Source organism: Eleginops maclovinus, chromosome 22 (assembly GCF_036324505.1).
Source record: "Eleginops maclovinus isolate JMC-PN-2008 ecotype Puerto Natales chromosome 22, JC_Emac_rtc_rv5, whole genome shotgun sequence".
In the NCBI taxonomy this organism is placed as follows: Eukaryota; Metazoa; Chordata; class Actinopteri; order Perciformes; family Eleginopidae; genus Eleginops; species Eleginops maclovinus.
The window spans coordinates 5,504,460-5,528,131 of NC_086370.1; the positions used below are offsets into that span (position 1 = coordinate 5,504,460).

Genomic DNA, 23,672 nt, shown 5'->3' on the forward strand with positions numbered 1-23,672 from the left:
AATCTGTCATACCAACAGAACAAAAAACCTTTCATTTCATTTGCTTTTTATTCTATTCCTCTTGTTTGAGGTGTTTATGTTAATTGCTGGGAAAGAATCACCGAGATCTTTCTATTCGTTCTGTTATCTCCATTTCTACTAAGTCCCCCCCCGTCATTTTCCTCCCAGTCTCTCACCATCCAGACCATGATGTAGGAGAAGCCAGCGATCCACAGGGTGGAGCAGAAGAAGGACAGCATGAAGTAGTTGTCCCAGCGAGGCGTGGAGCAGTTGGGGACGGTGAAGTACAGCAGCAGGCAGAGAGGCCAGGCTATCAGCCACTTCAGCTTGTTAAAACCCCCCGCTGGAAACACACAAGAAAAAGCAGATATAGATTCAGATTCAAGATTCAAGATTCAAAGCATTGTCATAATGTTTACACAACTACAGTGTTGTTATGTAATGTGTGAAAAAACTTCGATCGCAGGTTCCTCAACAGTGCTTTACGAGACGTAAAAAATAAATATAAAAAGACAACAATACACTGATGAAGAGGGAGGAAGGCTAAAAGGCCTATTAAAACGATTATTAAGCCCCCACATATTACTATGAAGACAATGATATCTCATGTATATTGTAATATAGATGCACCATATTGTAGTACAATTCACTAGTTTCATTTGAACTTCTGTTTTATATCAATAGTTTTATTCTATTCCAATATGTTATTAAACATCGTACTTTAACTTCTAATGTTTAAGAACATATCTTTGTATTTTTTGCACATTTTTACTTTAACCTCAGTGTCTATAAAAGAAATGTATTCTATTCTTAATGTACAATTCACCTTATTATGTTTATGTACATATTTGTGTTATATTTATTTAAGAATTGATTTGCCATTCTACTTTGACGTCTTGTCTTGAATACATGTCTTTATATTTTTTATTTGAACATTTTAGCGCTGCATTCAGCTACCTATCGATACTAAATCATTACATACTACTCAATGAACCGACTAAAATTAACCGAGGCTTTTTTTAGTAGTACAATACTTACAGTGGTATGCAAAAGTTTGGGCACCCCTCTGAGATTTCATGACAATTTGCTTTTCCTTTATAATAGAAGATCACAGCAACAACATTTGTTTTCCTACAAAGATGTAGACGTTTTAGTGTTTTCCAGACCAAAATTCTTAGGGTAGCATTACATAGTTTTATTATAATAAAATAAAATGCAAAAAATGGGATGTGCAAAAGTTTGGGCACCCTTATAAATAGCATTCATTTCAACACCTGTACGGATTTATAGCTGACAGGTTGCTGCACAAAATTGCTTTGATTAGCTCATTAGACCTTCAATTACAAAGACAGGTGGAACCAATCATGAAAAAGGCTATTTAACATAGGTAATAGCTGGCTGTGCCTGGCCTAGGTTCTTTCTTAGGGAGTGGCAAGATGGGGACCTCAAAACAACTCTCCACTGACCTGAAAGCTAAGATAATCCAACATTATAAATTAGGAGAAGGGTACAAAAAATTATCTGACAGGTTTAAACTGTCTGTCTCCACAGTCAGAAACGTAGTTGTGAAATGGAAGGCCACAGGAACAGTCCGTGTGAAGGAAAGATGTGGTAGGCCGACAAAAATAGGGGAAAGGCACAGGCGAAGGATGGTGAAAATGGTCACAGAGAAGCCACAGACCACCTCCAGAGAACTACAACAACATCTGGCTGCTGATGGTGTAGTTGTTCACCGTTCCACAATCCAGCGTACTTTGCACCAGGAAGAGCTCATTGGAAGGGTGATGTGCAAAAAGCCTTTCCTGAGTGTTAATCACAAGAAGAGTCGCATGAGGTATGCAAAAGCACATCTGGACAAGCCAGAAGCATTTTGGAACAAAATACTGTGGTCAGATGAGACCAAGATTGAGTTATTTGGTCATAACATGAACAGGTATGCATGGCGAAAAAAACACACTGCATTCAATGAAAAGAACTTGTTGCCCACTGTAAAATTTGGTGGAGGATCTATCATGTTATGGGGCTGTGTGGCTAGCACAGGTACTGGAAAACTTGTTAAAGTTGAGGGCCACATGAATTCCTTACAGTACCAGGAGATTCTTGACAAGAATGTTCTAGAGTCAGTCACAAAGTTGAAGCTACGCCGGGGTTGGATTTTTCAGCAGGACAATGATCCTAAGCACCGATCAAAATCCACCAAGGAATTCATGCAGAAGCACAGGTACAATGTTCTGGAATGGCCATCCCAGTCCCCAGACCTTAACATCATTGAAAATGTATGGATTTATTTGAAGAAGGCTGTCCATGCACGGAGGCCAAGAAACCTGACTGAACTGGAGACGTTTTGTGTGGAAGAATGGGCCAAAATACCACCTGCCAGGCTTAAGGGACTTGTCTGTGGCTACAGGAGGCGTCTACAGGCCGTTATTGCAGCAAAAGGAGGCAATACTAAATATTAATGGAATTATTTCTTAGGGGTGCCCAAATTTATGCACATGCCTATTTTTGTTTGAATGCACATAAACATGTTTCTGTTTGACCAATAAAAGTTATTTCACTACTGAGATGTTTCTGTTACCATAAGGTATAACATATGTTAAAATGAAGTTGCTGCTTCAAAAGCTCAGCAAGTGACAAACTGGTGCAGTGGTTTTCCTAAGGGGTGCCCAAACTTTTGCATACCACTGTATACGTTGAAAAAACATTTGTATAACTTTTATTTATAATTATTATTATTATTATTATTATTATTATTATTATTATTATTATTATTATTATTATAAGTGCAGCTGGTTCCAAAACTTCCATCACAACTTGCACAATCCATGTACCAAGTGCACTGCTTTTAGCCATACTTCAGATTGGGACACACTTATGCACTTTAAAACAGCAGATTTAAGTACGGAAGGACGCTAATCGAGAACATCAATCTAGATGTCAAAGCTCTCTGTGGTTTTTGTAACAGTTAGGTGCGGATATTTTTTCTTGCAGTGACTTTATGCATCTTCCTGGAGTCTCTTAAGGAAGGTAAACAAACATAAGTGACACATCATTTCCAATAACAGTGTAAACATGTTGCCCACAGATCCATCTCCAGCAGGTACCTGGGCACTGGAAGGGTACGAAGGGCCCCCCTCCGTCCTCTTCTTCTTCCTCTTCATCGTTCTCATTGTTCTCGTTGTCCTCGTTCTCCGTCTCGTTGCCCGCCTCTCGGTCTTCGCGGCGAACTCCGATCCCCCTCTCGGGTCCGGACATCCCGTTCTCTACGCCCCGCCTACTTCCTCCTTTCACTTGAACATCGGAGTCACCGTTAGTCAAAGTCCTTGAGTGGATTAGACGCTGTCTCTGTTACACACACACACACACACACACACACACACACACACACACACACACACACACACACACACACACACACACACACACACACACACACACACACACACACACACACACACACACACACACACACACACACACACACACACACACACACACACACACACACACACACACACACAGTTATAAAATAGCAGTAGCCTGATCCTACATGAAATGCTGTATTTAATTTGTAAGGCTGCTTAATTTTTCTTAATATGAAGTTGAGAATTTGTTGACCAATCAAATTACTGCATTTTTTTCAATGTATGTCCTCTTTAACAGTTAGAACATTGAAAAAATGAGTTCAGAAGCACCCGGAATTGAGCACACATATTGAAAATGCACTTTCAAAAGAGTTAATTTTTGTACATCTCAGTTATACATTTAAAACAAGTGGTGTAACAAGCGAGAGCAATTCAAAGTTGTATCTAATTATTGAACAGCCATTTCTTAATGTTTATAAGATATAGTAATGGTCTGTTCATAAAGGAGTGACCGAATAGTGAGTATTTACTGCAGTCAAGATGATCATGACATTTCAGAAAGCTGTTGCTCAGTCTAAATGACAGCTGGTGAATAAAGTTGTTAGCATCTCCCTTTAAGCTTTTAATAACCTCATATTATGGTTTTAAGCGCTATAAAGCAGCTCATCCAGTCTGTGAAGAAAGCGCTGATGTTAGCTTCAGTAGCTACACAGCGGAGTTGTAGAACTGTAGAGATAAGAGTGTCAGAGTTAGGTGAAGGGCCCGGCCCCTTTGAGAAAACAGCACACTACAGGCTGGGGGATGAAGTCCTTCCCCCAGCTGTGGGACTTAAAAAAACACAGCTCATGGCGTGTAATCAGAGGAGCATATATGGTTTGTATGCTGTAGTAGCAAACATGTAGATGTAAAGATTAAGGTTTAGGCTTACACACAACCCACTGAGGAAAACCCACTTAACTGGAAATGGCAGCCACCTTTTTTTGTTTCAATCTAAGGTGCTGTAGTTCGCCTGTGTACCTCTGTGATGAGCATCCGTGAAGCCATGGTGAGCCTGGTTCTCGGGGAGAAGTGGTCGGTGATCATGATTCTCATGCCCGCCTCAGAGAAGGACAGCTGGTGGGGATACGCTGACAGCAACTCGTCCACCATCAGAACAGACGGCTTCCTGTGGTGGTTCGCTGTGGGACACAGACACGTGCATGTTATCACACAATTTACACATGCATCTTTTATTGTCCGTACCTCGTGACCAGTGTTGGGAACGTTACTTTAAAAAAGTAATTAGTTATAGCTACTCACTACTTGTTCCAAAAAGTAACTGAGTTAGTTACTGAATTACTCTATAATAAAAGTAACTAGTTACCACGGAAAGTAACAATTTGCGTTACTGTAAAAAAGAAGTTGCTATATGTCAAAGAATTTGGGTTTTTCAGCAGTTTCCACAAGTCAGTTGAAATGAGTAGAACAGACAGGTACTTGTACATAGCTACTGGATGGCGAGCTATCATCTGTGGTGCAGGCAGGGCCGGCCCTGGGCACAGGTATCAGTGTTTTGGGCCACTAGCTTTGTAGATGCGTGTGTCGCTGTGAGATGCTTCATTAAATTAGAGTTGCTTAAAACCGATGTCCACAAAGTCTTCCCTTCTGGACATAATGTATACTTTACATGGACGTTCTTGCCTTTGATCTCAATGAATTTGAAGTAGTGCTTATATCTCCACCTTGAAAATGACAACTTTTCATCGGATTGATCCTGACTCGCCATTTCTGCTGCTTCCTCGAATCTGTTTGGTGCTTGTGTGTGTGTGTGTGTGTGTGTGTGTGTGTGTGTGTGTGTGTGTGTGTGTGTGTGTGTGTGTGTGTGTGTGTGTGTGTGTGTGTGTGTGTGTGTGGCGTGCGTGTCCTGGCCTGTGTGTAAAAACACTGGCTCCGATTGGCTACCATGAAACATTGGCCTTAGCCGATCATAATCGCTTATCTCGTTGTTAACTGCCGCTGCTTACAGGTGGCTAAATGAGACTGCTAAATGTCGTCATGTCAAACATTAGCCAATTTAGCTTAGCGGTGTTTATTCCTGTGGTTTTAGCATTGTACTCCTGGTGATTGCATTTACGCTCGATTGATTGGGAAATGGGTATTACTATATCGAGATTATCCTCATGAATAAAACCAGTAAGTATCAAAAACACGTGTTTGCTAAGGGTATACTTTTCTGCAATATTCAAATCTCCAACAGAAAAACCCATTGCTTTGAGTTGAGGGAGGCCTTGCAATGCCTACTACCGGGGGGCCCCACAAAAATACAATGTTTAAAATCCTTGATAAAGCATGTTGTGTGAATATTGGTACGACAAATACTTTGTGTGAGACAGAAAAACATCACAGACGGGTAATAATGTCATCATGCTGAAAATTAGCTGCCTTTAGCTTAGCGGTGGTAACGCTAGGTCATCCAACTGTCGAGTAGTTTGTTCATCGTTTTTACCTTTTTACTTCTAAACATTGCAATTAATTCAAAAATAATAAAAGTGGTGTTGATTATCCTGCTGAATAAAATGCATAACTATCATAAACGTGTTTGCCACAAAGAGAACCTTTCTTCAGTAGAACAGATGTTGCGTCACAGCCGTCGTCAAGCTCGCCGTTATTGGCCACTCCGTTCCTCAGGCTGGACGAATTTTTCTTCCGCCTCTCCAGAAAACGAACAACGTGGGAGTTCATCCTGAAACAAAGGTCAGGTCAAGTCCAATCCCATCAAACATTTATGTACAGTATGTGACTTTAAAATCTGTAATCACAAAAACGCTCATTGGTTTTGTTTGATTGTGCTACCATGGGGAGATCTACGTAAGATGTTTTGAGTTTCAATACTTTTTATTTTATTTACATCAACATTAATATTATTTATACCAAGGCCACAGAGAATATTCAAGTGACGGAAAGTAAGAGTATTCGAAAGGTCGACTCAGAAAGTGCCAGAACCTTTGTTCCCAAAAATGTAAGTTTATTAAAGTAAGAGGATAATTTCATCTCACCCATGAGTGTGTGCAAAATAACACATGGAGGCTAAACACAGCAGAACATAACCCTGCAGTTGCCTTTGTAGAATAACCTTGACAGGTTTTGTCAATGTAAACTTTTGATGTGAAATCAGAGCAGCAGGAAGTGCTCATAATTATAAACTTAACACAGCATACTGAATATCAATATGAAGAGCCTTCTGACTACTGGTAATGATCAAAATCTTACTGATATGATTAGACGGGTTAACTGTGATGAACAGCTAGGGGACTCCTGTTTTGTCAATGAGTGTTCTTCAAGAAAACTTACTTCATTATGAAAATGTAGACGAAATACATCAGAATCAACGTCAGAGCTTCCCACCTGGAAAACACAGTTTGGATCATTTATGTGAATCATTTTATAAGCACACGTTGATATTTGTTCTTATTCTGATTCATTTTGAACATCATCAATTGTAAAGATAAGACTTACCAAACAATTTTTTCGTCATATATGAACTGCAATATGGGAGAGGAAAAAATGACAGAGGTGAAAATCAGACGTTTAAATATGTGACTAAAACAGCAGTTGAAGGCTTGAATATTGTAAATTCATAAAGGTGAGGAGGAAAATTAAAACAAACAACTGTGTCATTTCCTCACACAGTGAACAACTCAAGAGACATTTGTTGGAGAACGTTACTCTACACAGTGTACGTTACCATAGTGACACACTAACACTAAACATTTTTACTGTATTAGTGTGAAGGTAAATCAGCAAAGAACAATTATATTAAAGTTTGTGTTTAACCAGAGAAAAGGTGAATTCTGTTCATAGAGTTGGTTACAAAGTGCATAATTACATGTGGACACATCAGGCAAACTTAAGAGAGATGATAAATCCAATAATATTTCCGGTACTGAGAGATGAATCTTTCTATTTGCAATGTTTGTGACTGTGGGTTGCATGAAGCTGTTCCTTACCACTATAAGAGCAGTGATGGACAGGGTATAGTATGTAGAGTCTCTGATCAGAGGCCAGCGGGTGAGATGGATCGCCTGAGAAAGAGAGAGAGATGGCAAAACTTACAGACAGGATGCTCAATTAACCATCATGTTATTGGAATGGCAATATGGACTGGTGAGAGGCTTAGAGCCAAGTGTACATTAATTGTTTAGGTCTAACTAAAAGTGCTTTTATTTTTTGGGGAATTCTGACTTTATTCTAATTTTAAAAAAGTCTGAATTCTGAAGAAAGAAGTCTGAATTTTGATTTCAATCATTGAATTCTGGGAAAGAAATCCACCTTATCCTCAGAATTCTGACTTTAATCTTAGAACTCAAAAATAAAAAAGTATCCTTTTGGTCAAATCTTGAAGAAAATGTACATGGCTCTAATCCTCGTGTGTAAGTGCATTATTCAAATTGCAGGAAGCACAATATTTGTTAAAGGCTAAACATGTACTGTATACAATACATTTTGAATGTAGAATTGACGAGCTGCAGGAATAACCCAGCCTACAAATGTTATTTCATATATATTTTGTTACAATCTTATCAAAACATAATTTGTTGGAACAGATCATCTTTAAAAAACAAAAATCCACCATAATCAGTTAGTATATTTTTCAATCATTATGATAATTTGTAATTAAAAAACATGAATCTCTCCAAAATCGTGAATCATTGCAATCGCTAAATTAATCTCAATAATTAATTTTTCCAAACCCTGCAGGCCTAGCACACACTGGACCAAATGTTCTGTCCTGTTGAGTAACACATCCCACAGTGTGCTCACTGCTCTGCACTTCTAACACGATAAAGCAAGCTGTGTGTGTGTGTGTGTGTGTGTGTGTGTGTGTGTGTGTGTGTGTGTGTGTGTGTGTGTGTGTGTGTGTGTGTGTGGTTGTTTGTGTTTGTGCATGTCAGTTCTCGGCTTGCATAACATGCAATCCAAAATAGGAAAAATCTTTCAAGGCTGCCTTTTTTCCCAGGATTATAACAGGGAACGAGACACATAACAGCTGATTCAGATGAGAGAGAGATAGTAGTTTTCATCTGAGGTTTTATTTTTGCATCAACTTAGGGGTATTGAGGGAAATTGAAAATTGGTTCTATGGGAACATCATGTCAGCACATGGTCAGCTCATGGATGCATACTTTTGGATGCAGGAATGAGTCTAAAACCTGGAATTAGTTAGTATTATACCACTTCTCACACCTCATCTCTAGGTCAGTGATTAGATTAGATCTGTGGTTAACACAACCAAGATTTTCCTGTGACTAAATAATACTACTAAACGTCATCATGCCAAACATTAGCCGTCTTTAGCTTAGCAGTAGTTATGCCTGTGGTATTAACCTTTTGCTTCTAGCAATTGGTTTTAAGCTTTAAAACCATAAAAGCGGTGTTAATGTTTGGGGATTATCCTGCTGAACAAAATGTGTAAGTATCATAAACCTATGTTTGCCAAAGAGCCTATTTTCTGCAATATAGTTGAGGGAGGCTAACGATGGGTAACGAGGCTGCGAAGAGCCATACAAAAATCACTGATAAGTGTGTGTGTGTGTGTGTGTGTGTGTGGGTGTGTGTGTGTGTGTATGTGTGTTTTGGACTGTACCTGTACGGCAAATATGCCACACACTCCGATAATACAGAGGATGTTGAAGACGGCGGAGCCAACGATGGTGCCGACCCCGACGTCACCTTTCGTGATGAAAACTCCTGTAAACGAAAATACCCATTACCTCACTTGACAAGCATTTAGCTTAATTTGGGGAATAAAACCTTGTATGATTGAAATACCAATACTTTTCAATTGAAGCTTTGGCATTTTCATTGTTATATTTCCCAAAACTCTTCACAAGAAATGCTCTTTGTTTTGTTTCCCTTTTCTGTGTATACTCTCATATAAAGTCTAAAAACCCTTTATCATCTTCATCATCTCTACAACTTTGTGAAAAAAACATACACATTGCAATAAAAAGGAATGATCTGTATATGAAAATGTACAGAGCACCAACGATAAATACAAAATGCACATAATTGTAACAGAAGAAGGCTATTATGAGAGCAGATAACCTTATCACTCTTCAAAACGGCCTCAACATATTACTCATATTTCAGGTTGAGTTCTGTGGTTCCATATAGTGTACAGTAACATCGTGACATTCACAATTTCTCATATTTTAAACACTTTTAATAGGCTTTTGATGTCCTGTTAAATGCCATTGGTGACCCAGAGGTGTGTGTGTGTGTGTGTGTGTGTGTGTGTGTGTGTGTGTGTGTGTGTGTGTGTGTGTGTGTGTGTGTGTGTGTGTGTGTGTGTGTGTTTCTCACCAATGACAGACGTGAACAGTTCAGGTGCAGAACTTCCAGCTGCCATGAAGGTCGCTCCTGCTACATCCTCGCTCAGCTGAAGACGCTGTTTGTTGAGAGAAGATAAAAGAGATAGAGAAACACGAAATACATTTCTTCACAGAAAGAAATATATAAGTGCCTCAAAAGAACAGTTGTGATGTAAGCTCAGTGGTAGTACAATAATAACCTGAGGGTTTGCTTACCTCACAGAGCTTCTCTAGACAGGGGACAAAGTAGTCGTCACACACCAAGGCCAAGGCATAGAACATGTAGACCGCCTGAAGGAGCCAAACACACACACATACATAGATATTTAAGAAAGTGGAGCAAAACACTGTCCATCTACCAAACATGTGTGTTTTACTTATCCTTAAATAACTTGAATAAGAAGATACTGCTAACTCTTATTCAGACGCTGGTTTAGTAAAATAAATACAGCATCAAAGGGTTATCATGCAGCCGCGAAAGCACTAGAGTGTTTTTTTTCTGAATGTTTTTTCAACGTGTTTGTGGTTAGAAGCCTGAAATAATGTCTGTGGTTAACACAACCTTAAGAGATTGTTTGTTCTATGTCTTCAAATACATCATTAAATACCCCAGTAGTGAATGTCCGAAGCTTCTATGATAAAAAAAAAGGCGGTTGGAGTTTCAACTTTCCTGTAAAGGGCTGGTTACTGTCTGAAGATGAAGGAAACCATTGTATTTGACCATGTCTTTCATTCAGAAACTATCATAACAAAGACCAAATCCCGTTTTTGGGGGGGGAAATTGGCGGTCATAGAAAAATTTAAATAAGAGCTGGGAAAGTTTTGGGATGAAAAACTGAGATGAGGCTCTGCTCATTACCTGACAGAGACTTTTGTACCAGAAAAATTGTCCTATCGCTAAACCCAACTCAGTGCCCAACCCTAATTTTGTTGTGTAGAAGAATAGGTAAATAACATTAGCTCGATTTCTGTGGATACCTGTCTGCTGATTAAGGCATTTTGTTTAAATGGAACTTTATTGACTTTATTGACTGTGAATCCTCAAACATTTGTGGAGATTTGCTTATTGTAGAACTTTCCTCTGTAGGCGTGTCAAACATGTCTGCATTTTTATTTTGCCATAAAGTCAGAGTCCCTATAACAGCATTTGGGTTAATTTGGCACAAAGTAATCAGGCTACTGTTTATCTAAAAGCACAATAGAGTAATATGAAGCCGGTCTGTAGTATACAAATAGTTTATTCTGCAATTCAGATAAATAAAAGCTATTTCCAATATTTGAGCATTTACATATTTGTTGGTTACTATGCAGTGAGTTGACATACATATATAATAAATACGATCATATTCCAGGCCTCAAACTAAATTAATGTTATTAGAGGGAATGACTTGTGGAGCAATTGTGGTGTCTTTAGAGTCAGTAAGTGTGTCCTTAGATCATGCATAAGCCTCACTTTAACATCTGCCAAACACTTCCCACTTACTCCCCTCTGGCACTTTGCACAGTGGGTGGATCCTCCAAGTGTTGTGTGTGTTAGTTAGTATAAAACACAGGCAGTTATGTTTAATTTCCCAGTTGGAAATGGTGTGCAAACTGCATTTATAAAGCACTTTCTGTGACTACTAAAATTACTTTTACAACACAATATGGCATTGACCCATCTGTGATGACACCTGCTTGTCAGAGGCTATAAACCTTGACACACACTCAGCTGTGACATCAGGAGACATTTGGGATGTTATACCCTCCACAAGGGTAAACCACCAATCTTTCAAATGGTCAACCCATATACAGAATTGCAAGAATGTTTGATCTTTTAGTCAAAGTATCTTTGATTTGATCACATACTCAAAGTTACATTTGCTGTTGCTGCTATTTGCTTTAACTTACATCAAACAGCTGTCCTTTCTTGAAAAAATAAAAAAAGGTCCACTGCAACGCCATATCAACCATGCTCAAGTCTTCTGTTCTAATTGTATTGTCTTTTAAAGAAATACTTATTCCTCTCACTTATTAGTTCCTTATGTTGCTACAACTATAACCTGTGTTAGCATTAAAAATACTGTATATCCAATAAAGGCACTCTCAAAGATGTTTTATACTCAAATAAGAATTATATTCAATTGGCTGCTGTGGCAACTCGAAGGTATTGTGTCTGTCAGTGGACCACAACGTACACATTCTGAACGTACTCTGTACAACCCTCGCTAAGTGGCACAGTTAACACAAAGATCCCAAAGGTACGCTATACACAGATGCTTCACATGACCATGACCAGATAGCAGGGTTATATGGCCACCATTTTACGGCCATATCCTGAATTGGCAGCTGGAGGGAAAGTGTTAAGTGTTCATTTGACTCCCATATTTGGATCCACTCCTTAACATATTTTAAATGTTGTTCAGCCAGATTTCCAAAGAGAATAGCTCACATGTTGTAGGTTAAATATAAATGTCTTTGTCCTTTTTGACTCTGATGAAGACACAGTACTAGAGCATCAGTCCGTTTGCATTATTTAAAGCCTCAATTCTTTCAGTGTCCTCCTTTTCTCCCTTGAAAACCATAACACATTTAGGAGAGTTATTTGCAGGTATTGTACTGAAATACTACAGCCTGCAAATGTTGATGATGAACCTAAAGCCTAAACCATTAGCTGCTAACTAAGCTTTTGTTATGCTAACGATAGAACTAGTTTGAATCTTCCCCAGCTGCACACTCTACTGAAAATATTCGTATATAAAGTTTATAAAATAACCTTCATTTTAATATTCAAGCTAAAGACGGTTCTACAGTATATACTAGACATATTTATGATTCAGTGCTATAATAGTGCACTGATGCCACTGCATGATAACCCTGAAAGACACATCAGAGCACTGGTATGAAATATAACAAGTAATAACAATGAACTATCTGGCATGTATTGTATCAATTTTGTTTTATTTAAGCGCGGTTTCTGTTATATTGACCATCTTGTAATAGAAATGCAATGACTCTATTGAGCTTTGGCCCCCTTTTTGTATGAAACATGAACAAACTGTATGTACTGTACAGTGCTGCAGGTCACACTCACACAGAGGACGTGCAGGCCCACTGCTCCATCAACACGCTCCTGGTTGGTGAAGTAATCCCTGGGAAACTCATGGATTGCTGCAGAGAAAAAAAAAATACATGTGAAAAATTACTGATCAACTGCAGATGAGAAACAAACATATCCTGAGGGACTCATGAAGGTTTCGTGAACAAAACAAACAGAGAATAGCATAAGTGAGGGGGTACATCATTTTACATAATAAGCATTAGCATAATTGATTGCTATATGAGGCTAAGACATGTAGCCTACTCTTGCCCTACAACCTCAAATATTTTTTATATTTCATTTAATTACATTTTTTGTTTGTTTCCCTAACATATCGACACACAAATCTTAAGTGGTGCCAGGTACTCAGGAGGTTTAGCAGTCAACCACTACCGAACGCAGAAAACCCATTAGTGCTTTTATGTATTTGGATAGTCAGTGCTCCCGACATGCACCTTGGCCACAGTGTGAATGGTTGTGTGTATGCTAGCTTAGTGGGTGCTAGTATAAGACTATTTGAATAAAGTCAGTTTGCAAAACAAATATTTTCCCGCCAAGTTCTGAATTCATTTTACGGCTAAACTAGTCTGTTTAAGATTGAATAAATCACTTGAAGATGCAAAAGAAATCGATGCGTAACTGATTCTTCAATTCGGCCCAGCTGTCACCTGACATTTTTGATTCATATATCAGTAACCAGAACAGATAATGGTGCTTTTACTTTCAATAAAACAACTAAGCCCCCAGGAAATGTAAAGCAAATGTTCATAGTGGCAAAACAGTGGTACAACTTGTTTGTCAGTCTGGGACCTAATTTGGCCCAAAAATACTTTTTGTTGACTAACATTGGGAAAGAGACGCCTGTATGAGCGGATATTTCTTTATTTAAATCATTGGTCCTAAAAGACTGAGTCGTGACCATAGACTGTTTATATAAAGGTCGTGACCAGACATGACGCTGCAGAGACAGAGAGGATTAGAGGCGGGGCTTAAGGAAAACTCATTTGTGCATGGTCTTTGGGCCCAGATCCCCCAGATTTGGGTTTTTGTACTGGAGAGTAAGGACCTTTTTGCTATATGCACCACTGAGCAACTTTCATAGGAGTAGACAGGGCACTGCCTCCAACGCTGCAAACCAGTTCTCTATTTTACATCAATGGTTGAAACACGTCCCAGCTCTTTTGGATCTCAGGTTTTACACAACTGCATTGCTCAAGCCAACGTAATAACTTGAAACAAATACACTGATTCACACAGGGCTACAATGACATCACTCCGTCCATCGAACCTCAACTCAACAGAGGGGATACCGTGACTCAATCGATGTCCAACAGCAGCGGCCCATCACAACAAACCAAAGTATGCCACACATTCATAAATTCACCGCCTTCGAGTGCATTCCTGTTGCATATGAGTCTGCATCCCGTCTAAAAATAGCCTGGTGTGATCGTGTGTGTAAGTTGGGATTTGCTTGGCTTGCTCTGTCTGTGTGCTGCGAGCATGTGTGTGTACTTTCACGACGCAGACTGTGTTTGTTTGCTGTGTGTGTTTGCGCTTGTGTAACGCGAAAGGCAGCCCAATGTGCAGTGACATTCTCTCTCTACAGCCGAGAGCTTGTGAGTCAGGCGGCTTGAGCTTCAACGCGGCCTGTGTGGCCCAAACACAACACGGGCCCGTCCGTTCGAAGGAAGTGACAGCAGCACGGAGAGAGAGGGAGGGAGGGGGAGAGAGAGATAGAAGCGAGTGGTAGGAAGGGAAACAAAAAAAGAGGCAACATGAAGAATCTCAAATGATGTGGAGGTAGGAAAAACAATAAAAAGCTTCAAATAGAAATAAATGAATAAAATAGGCCTTTAAAGGTGACATATTATGCTTATCTTCAAGTTCAGATTAGTATTGTGTGCCTCTTTGTGGGTTTAATTTAAAAGCTCTTTATTTCTCTCATACTGCCTGTGCTGCAGCACCTCTTTTCACCCCTGTCTGAAAACAGAGCCCAGTCTGCTCTGATTGGCTAGCTGGCCGGAAATGTTGTGATTGGTCAACCACTTAGAGCTGTGTCTGCATTGTCCCACCCCTTAGCCTTTCACTCACAATTTGTTGGAGGGCTGGCTAATAGAAGCGTGAGTGTTACATAGTGATGTCACTGTGTTACATAAGTAAACAAAGGAGTCCTTCGTGGGCGATTCAGGCGGATTCACATGCCCAAAAATCTATAGAACACAATACTCTCACGCTTGTCTTCTATTGGCCTTAGTTGGACATTTCATTATTAAAACACAATACATCACAAAAGTAAGAACTTTTCAATTCCTAAATGTTTAAATTTGTGCTGCCCTCAATTAGCTTTTTCAATTAAAAGTTTAGATTGCATAGTTGATGAAAAAAGTTAAACAAATCTGATGTTAATGACTTGTCTTTTGTAAATTCACTATTTCAAAATGAAGGTGCAAAAGAAGGATTGCCGTTAAAATGACCCTAACCCTAACTCTTGCAATTGTCTGCAATTATCTTGTACAATAAAAGCAACAAAAGGCGGATCATGTAGGTCACGGTGCCTATTTAGCCTTTTCTATCTTGGCATAATATGTGTTTTGAAATTGAAACTTTATGTTAAACTGAACTATGAACGTTATGCTAACTGCTGTCAAATGATCAAATAAAGTCAACATTAGATGGTGTTCGGTTGGTGTTTCTTAACCTATTTTTGAAAAGTGACAAGCACATCATTTACTTGCCTAGAACCCCGACATTGCAGTTGTTGCAAAGACAACCAGGTGTCTTACTATGTTCTTCAGATCCGCTAACAATCCTGGAAAAACTACATTTCAAAACTAACTTCCCAAAATGGTAATATCCCACACCACTTTTTTTAATCAACTTGGGAGAAAAATATAGAGGTAGCTCTATCCACAGACCAACGGTAAGGGCAAATCACCTATCCAATTGTGTGAGGTATAAAGTTATTCCGTTAAGAATACAACTCCACAAAGATTTAAGATTGACAGATTGATGTTGGCATGGTGATGGTGCTTGGTTACATACAACCTTTAATTGTATTTTAAGTGTAAATATTTCAACATACTATAAAGTGTGTTTACTTGGAAAGGAGGACGAGGGAATCAACTCTAAAAGGATGCAACATCTGATGTGATTAGCATGTCTCTGGATGAATCTGAAGTAGACTGTAAGGAGAACTGGCTTTAGTCATACATGGACTTTGGAACAAACATGCTTGACTGTTCAGAAATCAAACAGAGGATTGGAAGTTTCTTGGACTTCAATTAGGTTATTCTTGAACACACTGCATAGTATCCAGACACTTCGCATTGTGACTGACCTTGAGCAACCAGAGACTTGTTTTGCCAGCAGATGGTGCCGCCTCTTCTCCATCAGGAGAAAATAACTCAATATTTAGAATTCCCTCACTTATGTAAGTATTGTGGTGACAATATGAATAAAGGCTCCAAAGAACATTGAATTAACAACCGTGCAAAATCATGTTCCTATCAAATCTTTGGTCAAACACCTTATGTGTAAATCACAGTCATTCAACTATAAACAGAAGAAATTAGGTTTATTTTTGACGCAGCGAAATGTGTTTCGAAAGGAACATTCACAACAAGTCAAGACTGTGCCAAGACTAGTGCGACATACACACTAGCACACACAGACACACACAATACACAGAACATGCATGGAAGACGACAATGAAGTTCAGTCTCTCCATTCTCACATCTGACTCATATTGTATGCAAATTCAATACACAATACAATATTATACAAAGCCACACACACACACTCACTCCCCACATTACCCCACACAGGCTTCTATACATACAGGTGAAAAAATACCATAGTCAAAAACAACCACCACACCCTCTGACTGGTGCTTTTGGAGCATCTATAAGCAGTCTTTGTCCTCACAGATTAGAGGCTCCCTGACCCTGGCCGTTGCAGGTATGGACACCGGCCAAATCTCTTTCTTTCCCTCAACATGGCACCGATACAGATGCTCACCTGCTTGGCAATTAACCTGATCTGTTTCTTAAATCCCTTCGGTGGAAAAGCTCACCTAAACACCAACAAATACTGTGTCAGTGCAGTAGAAAATTAGCATTGGCTGATGTTTGTCCTATTTTCTGTCAGCGGCACATCAGAAAATAATACACTGATGACTGTAGCCGTTCTTGTTGCAGATGCCATAATGTAATGTTTTTTTTAAGTATACATGAGTGCAACACGTCCTGGAACTTTCCCTCTAGGTTATGGCCACGCCCCTTTTCGGATAAGAACATTCACTGTCATTTGATCGTCTGGCAAACAGACTCTGAGGTTTTTGCCAATCACATTAAAAAAGGAATAACACCGTGCCTTTTTTATCTACATGGAGCACAATTATGATGTCCGTCAGGCAAATAGTTACACAATCTAAATGGAGATCGATGTTCGGCGTCGATATAGTGACATTTAAAGTAATCAGCTGGTGGACGAGGGGCAGCAGGCTAACACTGAAAGTAGTATTGCCTTGGCTTGTCACTGTTTTATATTTGATGCAGTATCTATAGTCACTACTTTGACTTTAACATTACTGTTCCTTTGGGGATTGACGTGACTAGCATCATAATTTACAGTATCTGAGATGAGGTGTTTCCCGTAGAGGTACATGTATTGACTGACCGGGTTCCGTTGTTTACAATCTCCCTTGTCTTTGAGAGTTTTCCCAATTGGGTCACTTTCCTGGGAAAAAAAGGTTTTACCACTTCTAAAGTTGGCTTAAGTGGTGCTGCTCATTCAGTCTGCATCACAGAATCAAAGCAGAATAAACACAGCTCCAAGAAGACGTCTGTCACAGGCAAAGACACAAAGAATATCTTTGTAAAATTGCATTGTTCATATTTGGCAGTTTAGGCTAGTGACAAAATGCTTTTATCGGTCAAGAAAAATAATTAAAATCAAATAAATGAACAGAAAACATCATCATCGGAGTATCTGCATCAAAACATTGGTATCAGTATTGGCTGATATATTTGCAATTGGTACATCCCTAACAAACTCTTCTACTAATGTACTACTCACAATGCCCTCCAGAGCTTGCATTCAACATCTCCTTGAGTTCTCAGCAATACAGCCACCAAGTGTGAAGTTGATCGGATAAACAGTTTTTAAGAAAGACTTACGAACAGAAAGTCCTTCCACTTCGTCAGATACAGGAATATTTACTCAAATAAAAATGACCTAAACATATGACACAAACTTAATTCTTTGACCGCTGACCTTCTTGTGCTTTTGGTTAAATGGCATGAGTGCATGTATGTCACAGGATTTATGTTCCTTTTGCCTTCTGCCACTCTGGATAAAAGCTTCTGGTAAGTGCTTTAAATGTAAATGTCAAAATACTCCTTTCCTTATTTTTAAGCACCACCAGTGATATTTGTGCATCCATCATGATTTAGGATTAAACAAACTCATACGGAGGACGGTGGATGGACCGGCCTTACGTCACCCTCTCATACGCACTTATCTTGTTAAATATTCTGTGAAAAACACGGATGTCAAACAGTGAGTGAAACAAAAGCGTTGCATAATCCCCGGATTTAGAGAAAGAAAAAAAAATCAATATGATTTACAGTAGCTGCGGCATTAAAGCTTTTTCTGGAAATGTATAATCTGGTATTTTGTTGGTTTAAGTGCAGTCTGCAGCTTCTCTGAACGGATTTGTAGAGTATAGGATGAACACAGCAGAAAGTAAAAGGGTGGGGACAGACTCTATTAGACTGCTCATGTCGTTAGCCCGGGAATATACTAGGATATACTCAAAAGCATAAACATGAACTCAAAAGCACCTATCTTATCCTAAGTCAGTGTAAAATATTTGGAATTCTAAGAGAATAATATGATGCCCGGGACATTTATGATACACCTGTAAGCAGTCGACCAACTTTAACAGAGCCAGTCAGAGCAGGCTGGGCTCTGGTCTCAGACAGAGGGTGGAAAGAGGGGCTGCAGCACAGGCAGTATGAGAAGAATAAAGAGCTTTCTGAACGTGAAGTATGGAGACATGTCCCAGTAGAGACACTAAACACAAATATCAACCTGAAAATGAGCAGAATTGGTCCTCTTTAACTGATTTCCCAGGCAGCTAAATACCTCCGTGCTGCAGGGACTAGTGACAGCTTACAACCATTTAATTGAATGTGTGAATGGAAGAGCGGGGTTAATCACCCTATCTAACACAATCCGCTTCTTGTTCCACTTATGGATGATGCATGTTCGTGTCACTGTTGTAGTTAGGTTTATTCAGTTGATTTTTTTTTAATTCATGGTCGTCTTAGTTTTGTATGAGCCCCAACTATCTTTGGTATTCTTTGACACTTTTTCAGTGGCATTTGCAATATCATATTTTGAAATTTTGCAAAGAGGTTCAGAGGAATAGAATTTTGAGGCCACACAAGTCAATAGCTGCACATTTGTAAAATCTAACAACATTTTTGTTTTACCTAGCCATGCACATTGATTATCCGAATAAGTCAACTATGGAAACAAGTTTTAACAATTATATCATGCCTATCAAAGTGTACACTAACCTCAATTGGGTATATTTATATTGTATATTTAATAGAGATATTCTTAAGATATACATCTTTCACTGTAAGTGTGTAGATTGAGGAAAAGCAATCTTAATGTTTTGTTTATTTTCCTCATTTTTATTTCATGTGCAGTGAAGAAAATTCTCAATTTGGAAAAATTTAAGTACATCTAATTTAATCAAAATATAACCAAACCTATCTGCATGACCAAGATAACACATGATATTTTGTTTGTTTTAGTTTTAATTTTGGTGAAATAGTTCTTTAATTTGATATACTACTTGTAGAGACCCCAAAAGGTCATGCAAAAATGAAAACCTTGACTAAAATGTAATACTGTAATAATGCACAATAAATCTCTGCTGCTTGGTTATGAGAATGACTCAAACGTGAGGCTTTAGTCACGCGCAAATCCCCAAGCTGTGTGAGATCAATGTGGATTGACCAGGGCTGAGAAGTACGGCACTTCACTCCTCTAGGGGCAGAGGAAAAACATTTGACCACCCCAACCTGGGTCACTGCCACCCCCGACACTTACGTAATGCCACGAGCAATTGCATAAGAGCTGCGCGGCTCCAATAGAAACAGAGACAAACAGAAAAGGAGAGTTATCCTCTAAATCCTATACATCATTAAAGGGATGTAGGGGGGGGGGGGGGATTTAAGAGCAGCAGAAAAGACACAGCTTTCTGCATATGACAAATGGCTTTTCCTCAATCTATCATAAAGCATGGTTAGCATCTGTTGTGATGGAGAGATGCATTTCAAGTAACGGCCACTATTGGCTGTAGTGGAAAATGTTCAAAATGCTTACTTTTTCACATTGTTCTTCATCAATAGTACAATATACTTATGTTTTTGGTTATTTTGTGTTGGGTGTTCTACATATCATGTACTCGGGCTTGGGGAATATGTAACTGGATGATGTTATCAGGATACAACAAAAAGGTAAGTATATTCCCTTACAGTTACATAACACAGATGCAATCAGATTGTTGATAGACTTCTAAAAATGTGGGATTACTAGCCGGATTACAATGTTAGTAAAAAACAATAAAAAGATCATATAGTGTTTGTTGTAAAGGATCAGATGTTACTCCCCTCTGTAAACTGTTATATATATATATATTATTTTGTTCTGCTTTAATATTATGTATTTACTTGTGTTGAATTTGATATTGAGGTAATCCAAAAGTAACGGAAAATAAGATTACAATACTTTTCTATTTAGATACTCACGTTAGGTTACTGATTACATTTATTTTACCGCTAACTAGTAAATGTAACGCAATTCATTATTAAAGGAACCGACACAACCCTGGCTCTACTACCTACTGACACTGTGTTTTGAACCTAACACACACACACACACACACACACACACACACACACACACACACACACACACACACACACACACACACACACACACACACACACACACACACACACACACACACACACACACACACACACACACACACACACACACACAAACGGCAGCATGTGGTTGCATTTATTTTCTGCCACAAGTGCTTATGAGTAAGTGGGTGGTATTACCTAACACATCGGACATTCATCAGCAGGAAAGAAATGTGTAGAAATTAGAGAAAATGAGGGGGAAGCACGAAGAGAGGTTGTCTCTCTACACAACCTTTTCCTGTAAAGCGCCTACTACCATCATTGTGGAATAAATACAAATAAACTCCATAATGGATCGTGCCATCTACAGAAAAAAGAATTCATTGAAATTACTTTGAAAGGAAACCAGTAGGAGAAGAGAAAACGGTGCAGTTGGAGCTGCCCTTTGCTCTGTTCCTCAATAAACTGTTCCAATAAGAGTCTGACCCCGCCAAGCCAGAGGTGGCTCAGTGAGGGAGGTGCCAGGTTCACACTAGCCCAAAAGTATTTATCTATACCTCAAATACAAGCAAAGAGAGGTGTAAGTAGTCTTTGTCCATTTCAAGACAAAGGCAAGAGAGTTATTTTCTATAAATGCCCCTTCTCTAAAACATGTGTTCATGTTTTAAAGGGGCCCTATTCTGCTTATTTTCAGATTTATAATTGTATTTGTGTCTCTACTGTGACATGTCTCCATGCTTAAATGTCCAAAAAACTCTTTATTTTTCTCATCCTGCCTGTGCTGCAGCTTTTCACCCTCTGTCTGAAACCAGAGCCCAGTCTGCTGTGATTGGTTAGCTGGCCGGCTCTGTTGTGATAGCTTAGAGATGTCCCGCCCCATAGCCTATCCCCTACAATGTGTTGGAGTGCTAGCCAATAGAAGTGATTACTTACATAGTGATGTCATAATATTTAAAAGCAAGATAGCAGAGCTAGTGGACATAAATACTTAGTACACATAGAAAAACAAATCTACACATATTTCAGTTTAGATTAAGAATGTTCCTATGTGTACAGAATATATACAATAGAGCTCCTGCGGTCACGTGACTTTTGGTTGGGAGCCACCATTTTGGCAGTCAACATGACCACCGGTGCCAGTGTTTTCTTACCGAGCGAGTATACTTCTCATTTTAATTCAAGTGAAATTCGGCTTTATAGTACAAAATTAGAGAGATTAAATATAAGCGACCCATATAATTCACCCGGTGTGCTTTTCAAGAGCATAACCTCCTGCTCTGAAGACGATGTACCCGACTTGCGCTACGCAGACATCCACAGCTATCTTGTAAGCTTTCCATCAGTGTACTCAGGAGACTCCCTCAGAGCGTACAAAAGCTTGGAGGCTTACAAATGGTGTCAGTCCGGCTTCGTAAACAACATTCAACTGTGGAGTCTTACATCCAAAAACTTCGGCATCATCACTGCAAGGGTAAGTATTAAATTATTCCAGTTTGATAGGCAGTGTCACGTTAGCATTGTTTGTTTATTAGCTTGGCTAGCTACGGAAGTGTCACGTTAGCATGTTTTTTAGCTTGGATAGCTACTGCAGTGCATCTGTAACTTGCTAGTTTGTATTTTTGATCGTACTCAACCAAAGTGGCTGGCGTTTTTTTTTTTTACTTTGTGCAGTTTAGCCTTCTGCCTTCTGTTAAAAACCTCCAGTCTCGTTTTATGTCTCCTCTTCTCTGGAGATGGAAGGTAATCGAAAATTGAGGGGATAAAATCCGGACTCAACGGATTATCACTCTTTCTCCCTACAAAATAAGAAGGAATATTTCAACAAGGGTTTGTTTACCACTAGCTTGCTACAAGCTAACTTGCTAACTGGCTAGGCTGCGCCAGAGCCACACTTGTTGAGTTAAAAAGGGACATCACAGTGTCCGTTAGCTATAATAACTGGGTGCTACTTCTTAAATTAAACTAATTAAATTTAATTAAACTGACCAGAAACTTTTTGTAGCATTGTACTGTATTCCTTCACCCACCTGATATGAAGTGATCACTGCATAAGCGAAAGCCAACGGCCGGGGGGTCCCATCTTTCAGTCTTTTTCTGAAGGCTCCTGGCTCTTTTAATCGCTCCAATCCACTTCTCCCTCCTCTCCGCGTCTTTAGGAATGCGATAATACGATACACCTTTCTTTTTCCCACGCCTATTTGTGCAACCTGGTGCACAGCAGTTATCCACCATCCTTGACAGTCTGCCAGTGCCTGTCAATTTACTGCCGCGATGACTGCCAAAATGGCTGCCCCTGTCGTATCTCGTCACGTGACCAGCATATATGACATCATCTGCAGGAGCTCTATACCATTTTCTGTCAGCATAACATATTTCCAGCATTAGTAGCTGCCTTTCTCTGCACATGTTTTTAATAATTATAAATAAACAATCAAAGCACTCCAGGCTCCCAGGCTGTATCCACATGTGAAGACTTCCCATGAATAATTAGTTTTCTCTCCCAGTAGAACATCTCTGAGTTTTGTATTAACATTTACAGTATTTCCAGAGACTCCCTTTAAGACCGCCATTAGATTAGGTTTGATTAATGCTCCAGTCTGACATATTTGTTGATCATTGAGCATAACATACTCATGACCTGATGATCATGACATGTAAATACGGTAATCCTTTTAAAGCAGGCTCCGTGTCGATTAAAGGAGCACATACCCTCAGATCAAATATTATAAGAAAAATATATTTCATTTTGAAAGGTCGAATCCCTGCTCCACCTGGTGGATCGATAAACCATTGCAAAACATTGCGACATAGAGGTGTTACAGAGTCAGACAAATATAGGGATGGGTATCGTTAAAAACCATTTAAAGAACAAACATTTGGGATCTGTATTTAGCCAACGCCCCAAAACATAATCTATTCATCATCCAGC

At 39.2% G+C, this 23,672-nt stretch overlaps 1 protein-coding gene across 1 annotated transcript in view; it reads right to left on the reverse strand.

Annotated features, from left to right (window-relative positions):
- slc24a3 (solute carrier family 24 member 3) overlaps positions 1–23,672 on the reverse strand; it is a 77,131-nt gene that overhangs the window by 5,501 nt on the left and 47,958 nt on the right. The window contains exons 3-13 of the mRNA XM_063875006.1: positions 12,789–12,865; positions 9,932–10,006; positions 9,708–9,792; positions 8,989–9,092; positions 7,352–7,426; positions 6,861–6,886; positions 6,696–6,749; positions 5,960–6,087; positions 4,383–4,543; positions 3,105–3,345; positions 177–343 (exon numbers count right to left, since the gene is read on the reverse strand). Coding sequence (XP_063731076.1) covers positions 177–343; positions 3,105–3,345; positions 4,383–4,543; positions 5,960–6,087; positions 6,696–6,749; positions 6,861–6,886; positions 7,352–7,426; positions 8,989–9,092; positions 9,708–9,792; positions 9,932–10,006; positions 12,789–12,865 — 1,193 coding nt within the window. The remainder of the gene's footprint in view (positions 1–176; positions 344–3,104; positions 3,346–4,382; positions 4,544–5,959; positions 6,088–6,695; positions 6,750–6,860; positions 6,887–7,351; positions 7,427–8,988; positions 9,093–9,707; positions 9,793–9,931; positions 10,007–12,788; positions 12,866–23,672) is intronic.